This window comes from Carassius auratus, chromosome 31 (assembly GCF_003368295.1).
Source record: "Carassius auratus strain Wakin chromosome 31, ASM336829v1, whole genome shotgun sequence".
Classification (NCBI taxonomy): domain Eukaryota; kingdom Metazoa; phylum Chordata; class Actinopteri; order Cypriniformes; family Cyprinidae; genus Carassius; species Carassius auratus.
Genome location: NC_039273.1, coordinates 5,290,077 through 5,311,378, shown reverse-complemented (window position 1 = coordinate 5,311,378; position 21,302 = coordinate 5,290,077). Strand labels below are relative to the sequence as shown.

General features: G+C 36.3%; 1 protein-coding gene and 2 long non-coding RNA genes across 3 annotated transcripts; 2 read left to right on the top strand and 1 right to left on the bottom strand.

The window, feature by feature from the left end:
• The first annotated feature begins 236 nt into the window (after positions 1–236).
• Positions 237–13,530, top strand: LOC113050304 (uncharacterized). Its single transcript, XM_026213144.1, has 8 exons — positions 237–447; positions 9,222–9,314; positions 9,419–9,588; positions 9,698–9,778; positions 11,057–11,177; positions 11,647–11,699; positions 12,122–12,271; positions 12,373–13,530. The coding sequence occupies exons 1-8, from the start codon at positions 348–350 to the stop codon at positions 12,541–12,543; spliced, it is 939 nt and encodes a 312-aa protein (XP_026068929.1). The 5' UTR covers positions 237–347; the 3' UTR covers positions 12,544–13,530.
• Positions 13,531–13,549: 19 nt separating this feature from the next.
• LOC113050305 (uncharacterized) lies at positions 13,550–15,227 on the bottom strand. The gene is made up of 2 exons (XR_003276752.1): positions 14,619–15,227; positions 13,550–14,243 (listed from the first exon to the last, which is right to left on the bottom strand). It is a non-coding gene; the product is annotated as an uncharacterized LOC113050305 (long non-coding RNA).
• A 1,446-nt stretch (positions 15,228–16,673) lies between these two features.
• Positions 16,674–18,607, top strand: LOC113050303 (uncharacterized). The gene is made up of 2 exons (XR_003276751.1): positions 16,674–16,868; positions 17,989–18,607. It is a non-coding gene; the product is annotated as an uncharacterized LOC113050303 (long non-coding RNA).
• The last annotated feature ends 2,695 nt before the right edge of the window (positions 18,608–21,302 follow it).

Below are 21,302 nucleotides of genomic sequence, written 5' to 3'. Positions count from 1 at the left end.
TGTGAGTTTTTTCAGAATGGCATCACACCAAGCCGGTGGATAAATTGAGCACTGATGCTGTCTCTATTTTGTCTTAATCGACTTCACTTCAAAAGATTAAAAACATGCAATTTGATTTACTTTGGATACAGACACTATACTCTATAATTACGACTCCGGTCAGGGGAATGAAGAAAAGAATAGAATAGAGTGGAACGGTTAAAGTAGTGAGTGGTAGCGAGTTAAAAAGAGAGGGGGAAGGGCCAAGCATGACTCTATAGGAGCACAGGCATTGGCTTTATCCCTTGTGTGAGACTCACAGTGAAACAAACCCAAACCTCACCCACTCTGACACACATTCACAACACATGCTGCAGGACTGTCCTCTCACGATGGCCACACAGAGAAAATGCCACAAAGTGTCAAGCGTTGCTTTCTTAACCTGTCTCTTTGCTGTCTCATTTCAAGGTGAGTACGCTTTACTTCACTTTTCTTCTCCTGCAGATGTTTGGACCCAACTTTGTATCCCTGAAGATGTTGTGCAGCTTTAGGGGAGGAGATAGTTATGAACGAACATTTTGCTTTCAAATGGGTCCTATCTACTCGTAACTTAAAGTAACTATTAAAAAGAAAACTTTAAAAGTGAAAGTTTGAGCACTTGCTTTAATGCATGTATTTCTCGACTCTGTTCTGCTAGTTCTCCGTCTGCGAAGCCACCACACCCCTTTACATCACAGCAATACGCTGTAAACAAAGTTGATGAGTTTCTTCTCAAGTTAACGGCTTGGGATCAATTGATTCGCTCTCACCCACACAGTGTGTCTGTGCATATATTAAATCACCAGGTGGCCGTGTGTGCGTCTGTATGCGAATTAAAGAGTCCATCTGTTGAAATTCCATTAGGCATAAAGAGGATTTTGTGAATTTGGCGGACTATGAAGCATCCAGGTGTTTAGAAGACCCTAGGCGGCAAAAGTTGTGGACCGTATGATGTAATACATATTTTAAATTCAGTCAGAGACAACATTACGAGAGGCTAAACCTGATTTTACCAAGTGAGACATGTTCCTGGGACAACATCTTTGTTGTCCCTGGAACAACATTGTGATTAACCAATCAGTTTTGAAGAACCAGTTTATAGATTTTGTGAAGTTTATGCTTAAAATCACTGTTTGGTGCTTGTACATTAGTGTCATTAATCTATCATTTCCTCTGATTTTTATTATAAATCCATGCATAAAATGATATTTAGCCACATAAAAATACACTCAACCATGCATCAATATGAGGAAATATGTATATTTAATTTCAAATCTATTTTTCATCATTTAAGGTGTCAAAATACTAGGTTCAATTTGTTTCAATTATCACATCATTCTAGTCATGCAGTACAGTATGTTTATTTTCTAAAGCCAATTCAGGGCAATGCATGCATTCCCTCGCATACTCCCATCAACCAAGCACAGCTCTCACTCTCATTGGCTTGTGTCCTATAACTCAGTTAGTGTAGCTTAAAGGGGTACAAGCTCTGTTGTTGATGCTTCGCAGAGAGTGAAGGGGTTGGGCTGCTCAAGGAGTGTCTGATTAGAAACATAAGGGTCTGTCATTCCTCCATATGTTTGCTGCCCTCTCTATGGGTGGAGACAATGCAGCCCCACACTCAAGGAAGAGAGGGGTTGAGGGTCCAGAGATCGGGGGGGGGCATGTTATTACAGAGAGAGAGGGAGAGAGAGGAAGTCCAAACTTACTCCTCCTTCCCTGTAACTGGATTCTTTGAGTCTCAAATTCCAGCATCCCTAAGAGAACACCCAGAAGTGGTTGGTGACTGCACGGGTGCTATGAGTGCTTTCTAGGGTTTTCTGGATGATTTTGACTGATCAAAGGTCAAAAGAGCCAATCCCCAAGTCTCTTTTACATTCTGGTTCACCTTTAAATGGAAGTCTATGGGATTTATTTTTGCCCACCAGGAAAAATTGCAAGTCACAAAAAAAATAAAAAAAATAATGTAGTAATTTATGACTGAGATTTAATGACATTTTCTTTGCCTTTGATAAGCAAAAGTGACAGATGTACTTGAGACGGGGGTTGGAAGCATATGCTCATGCATCTGTTGTAGTAATGCTGATCTCTCATAACAGCTGACAAACTGTCAGTTTTATCAAGTGTGGAGCAGGGCATGATGTAGTGAACGCGTTGTTAGCTCCAAGAAAAACTGTGACGTGGGACTTCACCAACCAGCTTGAGCAGCCTTGAGGATCACAGTCCAGATGTAGAAAATATACATCCTGCTTTATTGACACCCACACCGCATGCTTTTTTTTCCTCACATGATAGGTTCCTTTATCATTCCTTTTCACAACAGCTTATAACGAATCCATCCGATCCCATTATTCAAGCATTCCTGGGGTTACAATCTCAAAACATTAAATTCCCAAAGAGCTTTGAAGAAAAAGGCAGGCATAGTCAGAGAATAAGATATGTAACTTCCTGTTATGTGATGTGAAATATGGAGGGAATGGGTTTAGGAATTGGGGAATGGGGGCAAATAGACGTAACATTTGTGTGGAAGGGGGATGTAGAGATGTTCCCTATGGTTGGAAGAGGCTTATTTCTAATGTTGGGGATGGTGCTGGTGCTTGTGCAAGATCCTGAGTGAACTGGCCTTTTATTATTGACATCAACTCTCACCTTCATTCTTCCTTTCTAAAACAAAAACGTTTAGTAAAAAGATGTTCCTCTGGACACTGAACACAGATGTCCATAATTAAGAAAGATTATACAGAAATAAAAAGGGAAATGCAATCAGTGTCACACAAAAATTGGAAATGAAATATTTAATTAAAAATGATTTCAAATAATTATATAATTATCTTAAAAGTCCAAACACTGGAACCCATTGACTTTCTGTACACTGAATGGACAACATTTCTTCTTTGTGTTCCAAAGAAGAAGGTCAGACAGGTTAGGAATGACATAATGGTGAGTGAATGACAATTTTTATTTTTGGGTGGACTGTCCCTTTAATTTGGCTCACTAATGAGGTTTTCTCCTATCCTTACTATTTTAGCCAGATATTCATTCCCTGTGAGCCTTCTATGCCACTCGCTATGGTGTTTTGGGAGCTCATTGTTGCTCTCATGTGAACAAAAAATATTTTTCCACATCACAGCTGGGTCATTAATATACCCTCTCAGGGCCGCTGCTGGCCCAATGGGTGCCCTAAGCAGAATAGTTTTTATAAAGTATATGTTTGTTAATATTAATATAGAACGAAAGTTTTTTTAAATGTTTTTTTGTTGTTGTTGTTGTTTGAGCAGTTGGGATGGTGCGTTTAGGGAGCAGCAGTACTGTCCCCTCTGGCAAACTGAAGCCATGCTTTCATATGATTCTTTGAGTAACGGGCTCTGTTGTGCCTTCCCTCTATACAGGCCACTGTTATTCAGAGCTATTTATATGGTTTAATTTATTTTGAACTATGTAGCATCTTTAGAGAAAAGTCTTTCATGCTTTCGAAGTAGTTTCTACATGATTCACTTCAGTGTAGTTTGTTAGAAGTTGCTTTTTTACTGTTCTTCCAATGTATGCATTACATTTTATTTATTTATATATACATTTAACTTATTTATGTATTTAATTGAATATTTTTTTTTTTTTTTTACATGTATCGACCCCAAACATTTGAACAGTATGTTAAAACATTATTACTATAAATAATAGTAATGAACATAGTTTTTCGGCTTTATCAGAACTACTGAAAGATAAACTTCATTAAAAAGCAATTTTTCTGTCAGATTACAGGAAGCAAGGAAGGGAGAGAAGCATAGAAAAGAATTCCAATTTCAAGCCAAGGGTCAATTTAAGTTTACCTCTAGGTTATCTTTGCGCTGAAAAATATCTAACATAATGTTTTGGTTCAGCAAGATTTCCACTTTGCAAAGCAAATCTTTGAGAAGAAAAACAAACTGTGTCGGTTAAGATGTTTGCAAAGTTGCTCTGTTTGCAAGTGCCTCTAAATTAAATCATCAAACACATCAAAACAAGACGCCTCTGAAATACCTGGCACACAGAAACACACATGCCTAATACCACACACATTTTCGTCAGTTTAACCAATTAATGGGAAGAAAAATAAACAAAGCCATATCAGGCTGGTAGTAGCCCTGAGGAGAGCGAGTGAATGAATGAGTGAATACCGCTGAGGTGAGGTCATGCTAAGAACAAGGAGCTTAGAGACGCAGGAGGATGGATACTGGAGAAGAGGAGGAGGAGGAGAAAACAAGATTTGAATGTGCCCATCTGGTGACTTCAGCTCATGGTGGTGGGAAAAAAAAACTTTGGCATGAATCACTTACTACTCAGTAACTCAGGAGTCTTAAAAAGAAATAATTGAAACAATTGCTGGCATGCAGCTAGAATAAAGAGTCAATTCATAAAAACTACAGATAATTATATTGAAAGGTTATAATGAAATCTCAAGGCAAACCTGACCACAGTTTGAGATGCTATTAATATCTCTTCTGAAGGAATAAAGCAGTGTTTCCCAACCACTGTGCTGCATCAAGTGTGCTGTGGAAAATTATCATAACTTCCTATTTCATTATTATTATTTTAAATAAAATAAAATAAAATAAAAAGGTTGGGAAAGACTGGTCTAGAGGCACATGTCTAGGGTGTTTCTGTCAAGATAAGAATGTAAATGTCTCCATTAGCTTTCCATTTAATCTCATTGCTGGCAAGGAGACACAACTAAGATATTAAAGTCACATTTCTTTTGGGAACATGGAAACAGCAAATAAGGGGATTTACATGGATTCTAAGGATAACAAAAACAATATTTCTAAGTATAATTTCCTCAGCAAATCCTATTAGTCTGAACGTCAGTAGAAGATAAATATTATAAAAAAAATTAGTTGGTGATGCTAATAAAAATATCCTGCAAGTGAGATTTTTGATGACAAAGAATTTACTGTTTTAGTACCTATAAATCCCCTGGTTTGAATATTTTCACTAAATCAGTACACATACAAAATTGGAAAGTGTATTACACAGAAGTAGAATACATTTTTCTTGTGAAGCTACCTAAAACTGCTTATAAATCTAATTTACAAAACACTTCAGGCCGATATCACTAAACAGTTACACCTCCACAAAATAACACTCAAACCTAGTTCAAAAGATGGGAATTGCACTGTGCAAATTGCATTGAGAGGTCATTTTGTTAGTGTTTGCGCCATTACCGATTTGCACAACTCTTTAAGTCAAAACAAGCCAGCGCATGCAAACAAATCCTATTCATTCTTAGTGCATTTCTCCTTGAACCTTGGGAAAATCTAGATGCTAGCATCAGAATACAGTTTAATACACTTTATCCAGATTTATAAATATAATAATACAAGCAGAAGAGATTTAGCAAAGAGAGAAACACTGCTAAATCATATTATAGCATTACTTCTCATGGCTATTTAATTTACAGGCTAAATAAAAACATGGGAAATATTGTTTGCTGATTACTAAAACTTTAAAAAATGCAAATATTTTGTGTGTGATCAATCAAAAGATTGCTTAGAATGAATTAAACTGAGGTGAAGTTTGCTGTGTGCTAAAGAGAATTATGCAAATAATGCTAGATAATCGTTTCATTATAATGGATGGACACACCTAATCATTCTGACAGTGATCTGACTCAGTACTGTCTCGCTTTAGGTTTCATGTGTATCATGCTGAGCACTGGCACATGACCAAAGATAGAAAAAAAAATCTTTTAGAATAGAATCACTGCTTTATTCAAAACATCTCTTGTAGAAAATCACATAAATCTAATTTTTCAGCACATAATTATGCCAAACTAGAAATGGCTCCACAAAGAGTCTCTTATTTGCTCTTTCCATCTCCCTGCCTCCGTCTGTTTCAATTTTATTCTCTTTTTAACTTCTGATCAACTCTCTCTGTGGTTTCAAGGGGGGAGTGTGTTGAGGCATGGATGGGGTCAGAGGTGAGGACCTCTTGTGGCAGGGAGGAGGGGTGAGGTTAAGGTTTTATAAGCTCAGTCTGTGCTGATGTATCTATGCACAATCAGTCTATTAATTACACACAGCACATTTAACTCATGGATTCAAACCAGTGCAGCCCTGGACAGAACTGTTTGGAAATTAGGTCAGTGTTCATTCCTCTGGCTCTGAAAAACATTATGCAATTTAATCGACTTGAACCAGTTAAGCATAAGATAATTCTAAACATACCTCTGAATTACAAAGATTGAGTTTTGTAAACTTTTGCTGTTCAATCAATCAGTTTGGACATGGCCAACTGAACAAAGTCAGTAACGTTGTAATTCAACTCTGGTCAAACCAGGACCAGCTTCACCAACTCCAGCACCACAAAAAGAAGCATAATAGATAGAACAGAATAAGAAAAAGAAAAAAATATTTGCCAGCCAGATTCAAATTCACATCGCCCGTGTAGTGTAAACTCCATGGCTTAGCAAGTAATCTCTAACACAAGTTTTAACTCATACACTACAATGCTCGTGGGTGATGGAGACAGAAAACATCTCAATTAAACGGGTAATTGGGTTTGAGTCCATGGAACTCTGTTATTGAGACAACACAACATTGATGATTTACAGCTCGGTTAAGGCTGATTAATTATAATAATAATAATTTCTGAAGAAAACATGTGAGTCGTGCCTTACCATGGGGTCAGTAAGATTTTTTTCATGTTTCTGAAAGTAGTCTCTATTATGCACACTAAGAATGCATTTATTTTATCAAAAGTACTGTAAATACTGTGATATTGTGATTTATTATTCTAATTCAGCATCATTACTCCAGTTTTCAAGGTCACATGATTTTCAGAAATCATTTGCTGGTAAATAAACATGTCATATTATTTTCGATGTTGAAAACAGTTGTGCTGCTTACAGGTGTCATATGATGTGATTTAAAATTGTCCTTTCTCTTTGGAGTGTTACAGTACATGCTCTGGGTGCATAAAGAAGATCTGTAAAGTTGCAAAGACTAAAGTCTTTATCAAAGTAAAGGCCACGCCCCCCTAAAATGGCTCATTCAAACACGCCCCCACATGTGTACGTCACTATGTGGAAATATTTGAATAATGCCGCCCAAATGTTCATGCAAAGAAAGAAAGCGTGGTTTCAGTAAGTGTTGAAGGGTTCACAGTTAGTGTTGAAGCAGCCATGACAGGGAGACATAATATAAATCAAATAGAATGTGTTTTTTTTTTTTTTTTTTTTTTTTGAGAGAGTAAAAATGCACAAAGTTTCCTGTGAGGGTTAGGGTTAGGTGTAGGGTTGGTGAAGGGCGATAGAATATACAGTTTCTACAGTATAAAAACCATTACGCCTATGGGATGCCTCCACTTTTCACAAAAACAAACGTGTGTGTGTGTGTGTGTGTGTGTGTGTGTGTGTGTGTGTGTGTGTGTGTGTGTGTGTGTGTGTGTGTGAAAAAGACAGGCTCACACAGTGGAATCAGCGGTCTTAAGCGTCCGTGGCTTGTGTACTGCAACACATACAAGCTTCATCAATCCTACTCCACATTCGCATACTAAACATCATATAACCACATTCACTTTCAGTGAGGACAGAAATGACATGCCGAGTGTTAGTGTGTGTGTTTCTCTGCTCTTACCAAACGTGACTGATCACTGATGAGGTTGATGAACAAGGGGGACAATTTAAAATGCCACATCTCCGGAAAAGTGCATTTTGAAACAACCATGAAGCACTCGGCACAGGCTTTCCAAATACCCCACAGATTGTCTGAGCACAGGTCGAAAAACTTTGGCAACTAAGGTGAGGACAAAGAGAGAGTGCTGGTTAACGCATTTGCATGTCGTGTAAACCAAATTCTGCACAAAGACACATACAGACTTAAAGGCTTTTTAGACTACAAGGCTTTTTTTGGGGGGAGCGTCCTTGCACTTAGATTTAATTAGATGCATTAATTCTGACCCACTGTGACTGCAGTTTTGTTATAAATGCAACCACAAGAGGAACACAGAAGGTCTCACCAGAAGTTTATCTGTGGCTTTTCGTGGCCAGCAATAGAGAAAAAAGTGAGAAAAAAAAGTGTAAAATTGTTATGCTGTAAACAGAAGCCTGTTGCAATGCAAGCAACATTGCTTCTTGCCAATCCAGCAAAAGTTGCAAATGTAGATTGACATTCTTAACAACTTCTTCAACACAGAGTACGCCTGAGCTTTGTTACTGCAGTTTTATTGAATGTAAAAACAGTCACAAACATGTGCATGTATCAGAACACAACTTCAATGTGTCAAGATTTCTCGATTTTGGAAGCCATTTCTGTCCATTGTGTTCATCGGATTGTTACTTAATTGTCTCAGGATTCAGAAATAATAATGATAATGCATGACTTATATTTACACACTTTTGTACAAAGGGAAATACACAACTGTTCATAAGTTTTGGTCAGCAAGTTCAAATGATTTGATTTTTTTTTTTTTTTTTTTATAAGCAACTTCACTTTTTGGAGCCATTTTTGGATTTACTTTTGGTCGCAAGGTTATTGCTAGTGTATGTTTGGCGTATGAATTGTCACACCCCTCTGTTCCCCTTTCTGGCTTGCACTGATGGTAAAACTAAGGACATTTATTTTGAAAGATGAAGCTCACGATTATGGTAATGGGAAATTACATTTCCGACGAGTGCTCACATTGTTCGGCCAATCACAATGCACTGCTCAGTTAGCCAATCAGAGCATCAGACAGCGCTTTTCGAAAGGGACTTTGTAGAAAACTACGTGTTTGAGAGAGGCACAGTATTTGAAAAATAATGTTGTTTTTAGAACATTAAAGCATGTCAACATATTCTATTACACCAAATACACAAAATAATGATATTTAAAAAAGCATCATATGACCTCTTTAAAAATCTTGTGGAAATGGCAATTATTATTATTTATTTATTTAATTTATTTTTAATGGATAGAAAGTTCAGAAGAAACGCATTTATTTGAAATAGTTTTTTTTAGATGTAAGAATAAGTCTTTATTGTTACCTTTGAGCAATTTAATGCATCCTTTGCAGGAAAAAAACTATTAATTTCTCACTCAGTTCCCTCCTTCAGTGCAAGTCTATAGTATTTTATCATCCGCCAAACAAAGATTGTATATTTGATATGCCGTTAAAAAGAAAGAAAGATTAAGATTTGGATGCAAATAGTTTGAATGAGCCGCTGTGACATTGTTTGCCTTATATTTCAGCTGTGATTTGTGAAGATGTGCATGAAGATTCAGGCGTCAACACCCGTGGGGATGGTGATCTACTCCTTCCAACAGGAAAGGTGCAGAAAAAAGGTATAAAAAAACATATATATACACATTAAGCTGTAGTAGAAAAACAGCTCTTTATGACCATGACTACAACAAGTCAAGTAATTACAAGTATCTTTCCCTCACAGAAGATCATCAGATCCAGATTGCCGTTTTCCCCACTATGTTTCCTGATTCAGAGACGCCACGAACTAAGACCACTGAGTCAACTCAGCCTAACACACAGACCCCAGATCAGACCGAACCAAACCCACCTGAAATAAACAGTGTCACTTCTAAGATGAAGTCACTCTATACAGTACCTCATAAACATTACTTTAAAACATTATAAAATAATTCAGTATTTGGATGATGTGTTCTGTTAGGTAAAGATGACTTCTGGTCTTATATTTGTGTTTATTTTGCAGGGCAATGTGGTCTGTGTGGATAAAATACCAGTGCGATACAAGTATGATGTGCTGCTGAAACTAAAGGCCTCCTCCACATGTGTAAGTACTGGTATGGATTTATAACTGTGTGGAATCTGGGAAAATAATATTAAATAATAGTAGCAGTGCTGATTCTAGATCCATCCTGACTAGTTTGAAAAGACCGAATTTAAGTGTACAGTAGAGGTAGGAAACTCACCCAAGCTTTCACCCAAGCTTTAGTTTATTAAGTATGCCTAAGTATTGTATGCTGAATTTGTTGTATTGTATGCTGATCACTCGGGACATACAGCACCCAAATACCATTAAATTTCAGGAAGCCCACACTAAAGTGTGTTCAGAATAATCCACATTAATAAAAATTAAGAAAAAAAACATACTGTAATTCAGAGCCTTCAGTCTCAGACAAAACAATAGACAGACTGCTAGTTGTGTCTTCCTTTTGCCAATATGACAATCAAGTCGTCTTATAAGTATAGTCAACATTATAAGTATATAAATTTAGTATAAATAAAGTTTTCTCATAGAGACTCTAATAAGTGTGTTATGCTTTGTGTTAAGGCTCACTAAGTGGAGCCGTCATAGAGGCCTTGTGGCCTGCACATCAATAGCATTCCATTACAATCCATGGGCGGCAGCAGGAACTCTGCCAAGACACACAGACGGCCTCTAGGTTTAGTTTCAGAGCCAGTAAAGGGTCTCAGTAGAATAAAGTATCTACTACGAGAAAAAAAAAATCATGAATGACCTGTGTGTGTAAATGACTAAAGCACACATCATGACATCTGATGTTTTCAGCTCAAATTCAGGACGAATTTGACACCTATCTTAACAAAAGAGAAAACGTTAAACTGTCATCATCTTCCATCACCAGCAAAACTGCCTAATTTATTATCTATTTAATTTTTGAAAGTTTTTGAAAGTTTATTAGCAACATGATTACTTTAGTGTTAATCATAACATTTATAATCAAAATGGCATTTTTATGGGTATTCTTCTATTCGCCAATGTTTCCTTGGAGAGCTGTGATTGAGTGGAAGGGGAAGCTGTTGCTATGAGAGAGAACCTGAACATACACGTGTCATATTACACTACATTCCAGGAAAGAAAGAAATATGAGATACAGAGTGAAAGAAAGAAAGAAAGAAAGAAAGAAAGAAAGAAAGAAAGAAAGAAAGAAAGAAAGAAAGAAAGAAAGAAAGAAAGAAAGAAAGAAAGAAAGAAAGGGGAGAAAAAGAGAGGAAGGCTTAAGGCATCACTCTTTTCCTCAGGTTTACATGTTAAATTTTATATATATATATATGTCCAACACTTATTCAAAAACCTTTCACCCAATAGGAAGAGACTAAAGTCAAGATACAAAGTGTTCTAGAACATCTCTGTGGTGAAGACTGCAAACTTGAAATCTATCAGAAAGACAACACGGATGAGATCATTGTTTATGGAGACAGCGTTGAAGGTTTGTATTGTTTTGTTGTTCACCCCACAAAATAATACGTTAATTATAGTTAATTATTTGATTAATTATGATCAAATATATAACTCTACAATTATAAATATGAAATACATACAAATGTCTATAGATGGCATCTATCGCTCGTATAAAAGCATCCAACTTAAAACCAACATTCAAAGTTTATCATATAATTAAAAATTAACATTGAATATCTTTGAATTTAAATTCATTTTTACACACAAATTAATTCAAGCTATAAAACTTCCGGGTACTTTTTGTTCACTTGTTTCACTTCAGTCTGAATTGGAATTTAAAATTCTCTAAAGCCTAAATTTATTGCAAAAATAAACAAATATAAATTAATAAGTGACTATTGTGGCTGCATGTTAAATATTCCGGTGCTGTGAACAATCAGAATAAAATATTAGTATTTTGAATTTATTTTGATTTGTTTATATTTTTTTTTATGAAGCTGATCCTGAAGGAATGGCTGGGAAGTTCAACAATGACAACATCACCGATAAGGTCAGCAACACTGAAAACTTTGTCGTGTAATCAAGTAAGCAGGGTGAAAAGACAGAAAGGGCAAATACAAAAGGAAGAAGTCTGAAAATCTGCCATCAGGAATTTTGTGTATCGGTGGTTTAATAAAGCGTTACTCCCAGATTCCAGTCCATATGAATAATACACACCCTATAATGCCTCTGAAACAGAAACACTGCATCTTTTACCATGTGGTTTAGTTTAGGGTTAAGTTGGAGTGAGGTAAGGCTGTAACTAAAGTGTAAACAGCTGTGCTAACAAATCAGACCAACACACTATACAGTATAACACTTCAGTTCACACAAACCTAATTCACACAATATTGTGATACAGTGCTATAAAAACTAAGATACATCACCAAATAGGTCAAATGCTAACTTGTGTTGGTAATGGTTTGTGTCTAGGTGGAAGTAGAGGAGGCAGTGTCCCGAACTGGCCAGCAGTCAAAAATTGTTTTCATCTCTCTTCTAATAACGGGTTTGCTTCTTGCTACTTTGTTAATTGCTGGATATCTTCTAAAGACTAATCGAGGACAATCGAAAGGGCAACAGCTGGTAAGTGTGACCATCTAATCACTGCTCATTCTAAATGAATCAATAGTATTAGGGTTGAGGATCATTGCTCAATATCTAATTACTGTCTCGTCTCAATCAAGGCTGAGGACTCCTTTCAAGTGGAGAACCAAGGAAACACACTGCTGTCTGTGGCTCCTCTGCCTCAACAGGAGCCTTTGGACAAGTCCATCATCAATGGGGAGTCTCCAGAATCTCCCCCCACCAATGGACACTCCGCCACCCAGACACAAGTGACTGATACTCCAATGTAAGAGACTCGGTGTCAACATCAATCCAATGTCCAACATGAAGAGTGAACAAACATCATGGCTTATCATGCACAATAACATTAGGTGTGATAAAAACTGCAACATTGATATTGATAATAATGATGATAGTATAATAAACTGATTGTTAGACAGCCTTTTGTGTAAATGCAAGAGATAAAAGAACCAAATCTGTTTCAGTTGAGCCTGAAATGTTAGCTGATGAATAACAACTCAGAAACCAGATCAATTACATACAAACATCAAACATTTACACTTTCAAATATGTTTGGATTCCACCAGTGCTTCCATGCTTAAGGAATATGATGAATAGGATATGTATTATACGTTTAGATGAGCCAAAAATCTTATCTATGTGCAGTATTCATAATGGAAAAGCATTCTCAAATCTACAACTGCTGCTCTACATACTGTACATACAGTAGTATGCTTTGGTACATCAGAAAATGTACTATTGTCTGGATTCAACAGTTCTTAAAATTAGGATTCTTATCAGTTCAAATGTGGTTATCAACCCTGGCCTTTCACTGACTAAAATATAGTGTCATTTTCTATTGCCTATGTTAGTATATTGCATTTTCCACTCTTGATTTGATTCACTTCAGAAAGGTTCTGGACGTTTATGCATTTCAGAGATTTTGCTTTTCTTCAAAGCAACTTTTGCATTCAAAATACATTTAATCAGTATGTGTGTTTCCTCAGGACCGTGGCATTATTAGCATTATTCTCTACAAGCTAAGCTGAAAATGTGTAATAAGCAAAAAGCTTGAGTGGTAGTGTTAACACAAATACTGCTAAAAATCTTGTGTTAGACACATCACTCATTAAACACATTTGCATGTAGATCTTAATGGCAATGTCTGATGAATCACTGCTGTTATCATATTTTTAAAAAGCCAAACTCGTCTCTACAACAAATTACAAATTTGACCTTTACAGTAACTGCATATATTTTTATACAAAGTATATTTTGTATTATAATTTTTTGGTTAGGTGTGTAAGGTGGGGGGGGGGGGGGTTAGGATTGTTGTTTAGCATGTGAAAGTGTATGTGTATGAGTGAGTGCTTAAATAGTTTTGTTTGTCATATTCAATTCTCCTGATTCAACTGACTGTTGAGAAGGCAAATTTCTGAACCTCTAAACAATAAAACACAATTTTCATAATGTTTGTACACAATAGCAGTAATAAGTGATTAGCATAGTATGTGTTTTATGTTTTTATATATATTTACTGTAATTATCTTGATGTTCTGAGAAAATTAAACAAAAAATAAACATTGAATAAACTTCTGTATATGTCACATCTGACCACATTTAAATCAATTCCACTGAAATCACAGGATTTATCCCAAACGTTTACATGTAAATGTCCACACATGTTGTCACTAAGGATTCATAAATAACATCTTTGGCCTTGAATGGTTGTTTAAATAAACGAGTAAATCTACTGAAGCTAGTACAAAGAAAACACCAGTCAGGCAGTAAGTATGTCCCCTGGGCCACATCAAACTTGCTACATGCAGGAAATTTCAGTGGATTCACACGGTAGTGGGATCAAGTGAGGTGTGTTAAACCTTCTGTGGAGCCCCATGGTTGAACATTTTGCACTAAGGGATTTGTATATCTTATATATAGGCAGGGTGGAGAAGTTGAGTCTGCTCTAACCACCAGACGAATTCAGCAACTGCAGGAAAAAAGACCAATGACATGGCGAAATGAAGGCGGAGCTGATGTTTCCCTCCAACTACGAACCAACCAATCAGTGTCAACAATGGAGAATAAAGAAATCATTAGGATTCTAAATCAATTTTACTCAATGAAAACAAGACAAATTAACAACTACTTGAAAATATGACCAATTACACTCAAATACCAAGCATAAAGTCAAACTTATTCCCAGTTCCTCTTGAGAATAAAATATCAACTAAATGTAAAGAATTTTATTGTTATTCTAAAATGCGTATATGAGTCTGGTATTAAATACATACCATCACAAAAAACAAAACTGTTTAGATATGTCATAATATTAACTCCTGTTATATATAGATCCTTTACTCACCAACAAATAGTCTAAATTCCATGGAGCTAAATCAAGACATGCAGTCAGACCCAGCTGCAAGCTTCAGATGTTTCGTTTAAGAGCTTGGATAGCACATGCACGCTCAGTGACACCAGATCTCCATCACACTCTTCTGCAATAACAAGTATAAAGGGTTTAATGAATAAACATGACATTCAGAGACAACTTAGGCCATGTCATTCACAGTCTCATTTCTACTAAAAAAAAACTGTAAATACTTTGGTGCAGCAATGATTTATAGGTTTAGGTTGTGTGCCACCTGAAAAAGTTTGACAACAACTTGTATAGAATAATATTTAATTAACATACCAACTATCTCTGTTATCCAGAAAAATGAATCAACCTCCCTAACCAGGCATAGGAATAAACTGATTTATTTCACACACACGGATAAACCTGTCAGCTATATAATCCCCATGAGAATGAACACGAAGTATGGTTTTACTCAAACACATGCCCTCCCTTGTTGCTCAGTTTTATGACCAACACATGTACACTTCATGCTCTATTCCCAGACACTTCCCTCACAGCTTTCTCACAAATGTGCACTACTGTAGACTGTACTGTAAATCACTATGCCTCTGTCTCTGCTGAGATCTATAGTGCAGTGCATAAAAAAATAAACAATTATTCGGTTGTTATGTCTTTGTTGAGGTATTGCTTTTGGAATAAAATGTTGCTAATTTTCGAAATGTGAACTTAAAAATCCTCCACTTTGTAAATTGGCAACAACTTGAACAATGGCTTTAGTAAAGAGTATTTTGGGTAAATAGTGCCCCCTGGTGTGTATACAGAGCTCTTGCATAGGTAAATGTTACTGGACAATAATAATCTGAGAGAACATTGAGAATTCTTTATGAAATCCTTCCTTGAAACAATAACAAAATCTAGAGGTAAAACAATAAACTCCTTTCTTATTGTCGCAAATACTTTATATAGAGAGAGATGACACTCTCTCAGAATGTGCTTCGTAAAGTTTCTCTCTATCAAGAAATGACGTGAAATGCGGATTTATTCAAAATGATTTGGGGTACAATAGTTTTTCTTTTTTGTTCTATTTTATCTGAGCTTCTAATGCCAACATTATAATAACATTTTTTATTACTTTTGAATATGTAAAATTGGGAGGCATGATGAACAATGTTTCATGCAGTTATCTAACTGAAGCCTGTCCTTGACTTATTGGCTTATCATTATATTTTATGACTTAATGACAATATATAAACAATAGCCCAATGTGGATTTCATTAAGACTTTTATTTTAAAAACATTATTTGTACAACTAAAATAATAATTCAATATATTTCATATATTCAATAATCCAACTACGCTTATAACAGTGAAACAAAGTTTCCTTTTTCTTAATGAAATTTGACTGCTTTTTTTTTGGGGGGGGGGGGGGGGTTGTCTTTTATGACTAGTCCTAATGTTCTGGAATGCTCCAGAAAGCACTGGAGTATTACAGAATATTCCATGAATGTTACAGAAACTTCTAGAATGTCCCCCATCCTTGCGAGAAAATAAATAAATAAATCTGACCTAAATATTTGAAGTTTGAAAACATGAAAGTGAAAAATAATTCGTCATATGTGCTCTAATTTGACATTTAGTAATATGTTTGTAACATGAGAGGTCGTTGGCTAAACACGTTTGATATCTTTCTTAATATCTTTCTATCAACAGCACAGTTACTTGGTAATGATAAATGTTTTTATATCAAAACATACAGGACATGTTTATGAGCTATAAAAGAAAGATGCTACGATTGCTAATAGAATAAGGTCAAATAAACGATCTAAACAGTGTTTTCGCGATGGCATGATATAACAGATCTTTTCATATAAGCTTGGGTCCCAATGCTTTTGTTCTCTGTTATGAGATGCTGCGACAGTATCCAGCGATGCGCATTAAATGGTCGCCTGTACCATGTGACCTCATTCAATGTTTGTAAACACGCGTCAGGCACATGTGATCCCGAAGTGTTTAGGAACGTGTGAAGAACAGCGACCAATCAGACGCCGGGGGAGTGTCTGGGGGCGTGGCTTGAGTATTTCGTCCTGGAAAAATCGATAGGAATCTTGTAATGATGCGAGGAGACTACGTCTCAAAGAATAGAAACTGAGGAGTTGGGTCGGATTGAATCAAGTGAAGAGTGCAGGCATCCTTTACATGTAGAAAAAATATTAAGAAAAAGATTCCAGTGGAAGGCAATCGTTTGAATGTATCCAGGTAAGTAGAAGAATTTCTTTTTATGAAAGGTACAATTAATTAATTTGTTTGTAAGACCGGGAATAATGTATGAATCCTTTTAAATAGGTTACCTTAACATTTTTAACCAAACATCATTTATAAATATTATCTGACAAATAAAGTTTACAAATTGATGTCATCACTTGAAATCTGAAATTGAAGTGCACTGATAATTATTCCAACAGGCCTTCGTTAAGATAGATGTATTACTGCGTCATAGCGATTGCGACAAGGATATGGAGATTCGTTAGGGAATTTCGCCTGCGTAAGAGATTTCGTAGAGCGCTCCCTGTTTATATCCACGCGTCTCGATCTTGAATGAGTGTTGCGCTGTCTCACCTAACTGCGTCGCGTTCAAGAGTTGCTAGAAAAGGATGCTGCGCGAGCGAGAGATGCGTTGCGCACGTCACTGGCTGTAGCTGAAGTGCGCACTTCTTGTCGCTTCAGACCACAGCTGAAGCAAATCAGAGGAATCGTTAGGGGTTTTTAAGTAATAATAGTGGATCACACATTAAAAGTAGCTTAACATACTTTCGGTACCTTGTTTAACCCCAAAACTTTTAAGGATAGACATTTCATCGAAAAAAATAGAGCTTAAGACGTCAAATCGCAATATTGTCGGTCTTATTCGGCGAGTTTAACAATAAAATTGCATTAGTTATTTGCAAGTGCGCACTTGACTAAACGAGGTAAACAAATCATTAGCACAGTGCTCAATTTTCCCTCTAGGTGGCGCATTCAGACTGCATTGTCTGCTTGTTATAGCCTATTATTGTGTAGCCTACTGAAGCGTAGCCTATCATAACTTTGGTGATCATTATCATCACTTTTTTTATATACATAAATCTAGTAATAAAAAGATATACAGATTTGTACTAGTATAGAATTATACAATTTATACATAATATACAACAAACATTTGGAAAAAAAACTGCTTGTTCCCACGTAGAAATAATAAATATGTGTGTGTGTGTGTGTGTGTGTGTGTGTTTACATACACGCACACTGTACTGCATGCCTTAACTGTTTGCAATCTGCTGACTGTATATTTACTGCAATATTTTCTCTCTTTCTCTTTTCCACCCCCTTTAAATGGCAGGTTCTGTCTCAATAAAGATGCCTTTCCCTTTAAGAGCCGGATCAGCATTGCACAAGCTGTCAGGTGCACAGAGACAGCAAACCAAGAATAAACTGATGTACTAGAGTGAAAAAGAAACTTGTAAACAAATACTCTCCCTCCCTCCCTCCCTCCTGGTCACTCCCTATATTTTTCTTTTGTACTCATTCAATTGACTCAGGTCTGCAATGGTTCAAACATAATACCTCTACTCTTGGGTATATGCAGTAGTGGAGCACATAAACACACAGCATAGGCCTACTTTTAGGGAACATGTTTTAACATAGTTGCACAGAAATAAATTCTATTAAAAGAATCTTGACAGAATGGGGTTTACAAGCTATATAGTATAGCATCTTTTCTGTTTTGTACTTTGTTTTCCAGTGCCATCTCCTCCCATGCTGCTCCTGGAAGCTGAATTCAGATGGTGCCATAGAGTACTTTATGGCATCTAGCACCATTTGAAATCAGTGTTCTTGGGTCGGTCCTGACATCACATGGGAGACCTAAATGGTGTTGACTACTGCAATATTTGTGATCAGTGTCTCTGCATGTCTGATTTGCATAAGTTTTATAAATTAATAAAACTAATTTATCCTTATTAAGTGCTGCAAGTTTCTTTTTTTCCAATATAATACAACTGCAATCAACAGTCTTATTAGAGCCTCTGTTGTAGCCTTTTCATGGAATGTTAATCCTTCTGAAAAGCAGTGTTACAGAAATGTGCAGACTTTATAAGTACGGTAAAAGTATCAGAAATATTATATGTTCTGTAATCATAATGTATGCACCGCCCTTGTGTTCTGACCTATCCGACATTTTAAAGATGCAAGTTTGGGTAGGAAACTAGCCGTTTATAAATGGAAAAGAAGAGATGGAAAGTTATAATAATTCCCAAAAACCGGTTCTTTCGAATATTTCATTAAAAAAGAACCGGTTCAATGATTCTTCACAAGTCATGACATCTGGATCGATGAGTCAGTTGGGTGAGTTGCTGACTCGAGAATCGTCCGGACCGATTCAGTCGAATGCGTGAATTGAAAGAAGGCCAATTCATACAGATTTTATGAAACCAGTTAAACCGATCATCGATTGTGTATTTTATTTCACCATGACACATGTGTGTATTCTAACTAACACTACTAGAGTGCGTGAAATGGGCCATGTATCGAGGAAATTCAATTAAAGGCCTATAAATCTGCTCAAGGTAATTTTTTTTTATTTTGCATACATTGCATAAAAAGTATTAACAATACATCAAAAGTCCACAGAACTAATGGAAGAAATGAAAGTTACAAAAGAAGAAAAAAAGAAACAAAAATACAACAAATCAAGTATTAATCATGGTACATGAAAGATCTCATCATATCTCCTCAAAAAAGAAACACATTTTGGTTATTAATTCGTTTTAGTGATTTAATTAAATTTTCTACTTCACATAAGAATTCTATAAAATTAGATTTCTTTTCTTAAGAATTTTCTGTTTGTGAAAATAGAACTTTGCCACAAGGATAAGAAAGTTATCAGTCTGCTCGAGTTTGGATCAGGTCAGGAGGAGGAACTGGTGACGTCACAACTTCATTCTTTCACCGCTAGATGTCACTGCGTGCCATCAAAACGGGCTCTGCTGAGACAGACGGTTCCTATACACTCCAGACGACTTTATGCACATTTATAACTTTGAACTTGTGATCACTTTCCCATCATAACATTATCATTGCATTTAATGGTCTAGTGGCTATATTAAAACAGGATGTATTTTAATGTTTTCATGACACAGCTGATTGACCAAGACTAAATGATCCCAAAGAGGCAGCTGTGAGAACCCTTGTTCAGCATATTTCAATTTTAGTTGCAGTTTACAAGTCTGCACCAACAAAAATCTACATTTTTCTTAAGACGGGCGTTTTTTTGTGTCTCATATTAAAATGTAATCTTAAAGAGTCCCAACTCTTTGTCTGTCCACAATATGAGGGATATTGTGCTAAATGTGAGCTTGTGGGGTTGAGGCACAGGAAATGTGCTGCATTCATCAATGACACATGCTAGCGGTTGACCTCTTCTTTGGGATCAAGGTCAAATGAATGAATAACAAGGATGTGCATTTCCTTTCCGCCAGGAAAATATCTTTTATAGCGCTGTATAATTTTAAGGGCGCCATAAAAAGGACAAACAACAACAAAATATCTCTACTGAATCTCATAAAACCTTCAGTTTGAACAAGAATTGATATAAACTGGGCATCTAATTAAATGTCCTATTACTGGATGACCCTGCAAATAAAGCAGTGGTCAGAGCTGACATATGCCTTGTGGTTGTGTTTAGTAGGCTACCACACCATGAGTAAATAGCCTCCACACCCAGTTAATATCCTTTCATTACCAGTCTACAGCTAAACATCCACCCAAACAATGACTCATCTACAGTTCTAGACTATGGGACTTTTCCGAGATGACAACATACATGGTATTCTTAAATATATTACATTTGGTCTGATTTTAATGGTTACATTTCTTTCTGGAATTCTTCACTTCACCGTCTCCTCCCATATGTCAAAGTTATGGGCTCCTGGACTGCAGTTTTACACCGTCTGGAATAAATGAAGATGCTTACTCAAGTATATAACAAAAGATCTGAGTTACTACGAGACAGCGAAGCCTACCGAGAAGTTTTAACTCAATGAGTTCATTGTTTCAGGTTAAAAGTTTAGAATAGCTTTGTATGTGGTCAGAAAAATAAATAGACACACTAAACTTGCACCATTCCTGTCAGTGACACCATAAGAACTTAAGAAACCACCACATTCTTTCGTTTGTGAAGACACATTGCCCTTCTTTCATGGGTTTTGGCCAAGGTCTCTGTATAGAGCACAGTCAAAATGATTCTCCAGTTGATGAAGTATTTGGGTTGAATAGCCTCAACTACCTCTGACATTGTCCTGGAAACCACATTATTGTTTGGTCTACTGCTTACGCAAAAGGAATACTTTTGAAAGGGCAGTGAAAAAGTATTACAACTCACATTAGAAACGTTTGCTCATTTAGGATCAGGTTTCCTTTCACCATATACTCACAGAAAATCTGACCGGGCTGTGGCACATTGTAAATATCTTACTTTACAATGATTCACTAAAACCACACTTTTAAAATGTGAAAACAAACAAGTGGAAACATGAGATTCTTTTGGGTGGGTTCTTGGTAACAAGATGAGGAAATTCTGAGGTTAGGATTTAGTCATGTTGTGCAGAAAGAAACACATCGAGTACTTCACTAAGAAAATAAAAGAAAATATTTTAT

Bases quoted from the DNA above. Each gene is read 5' to 3' on its own strand.
- LOC113050304 (XM_026213144.1), top strand. From the start codon at position 348: ATGCTGCAGGACTGTCCTCTCACGATGGCCACACAGAGAAAATGCCAC. The intron at 9,315-9,418 runs GTATAAAAAAAC...TTTCCCTCACAG, and splicing joins AGGAAAGGTGCAGAAAAAAG to AAGATCATCAGATCCAGATT. The intron at 11,700-12,121 runs GTCAGCAACACT...GTTTGTGTCTAG, and splicing joins ATGACAACATCACCGATAAG to GTGGAAGTAGAGGAGGCAGT.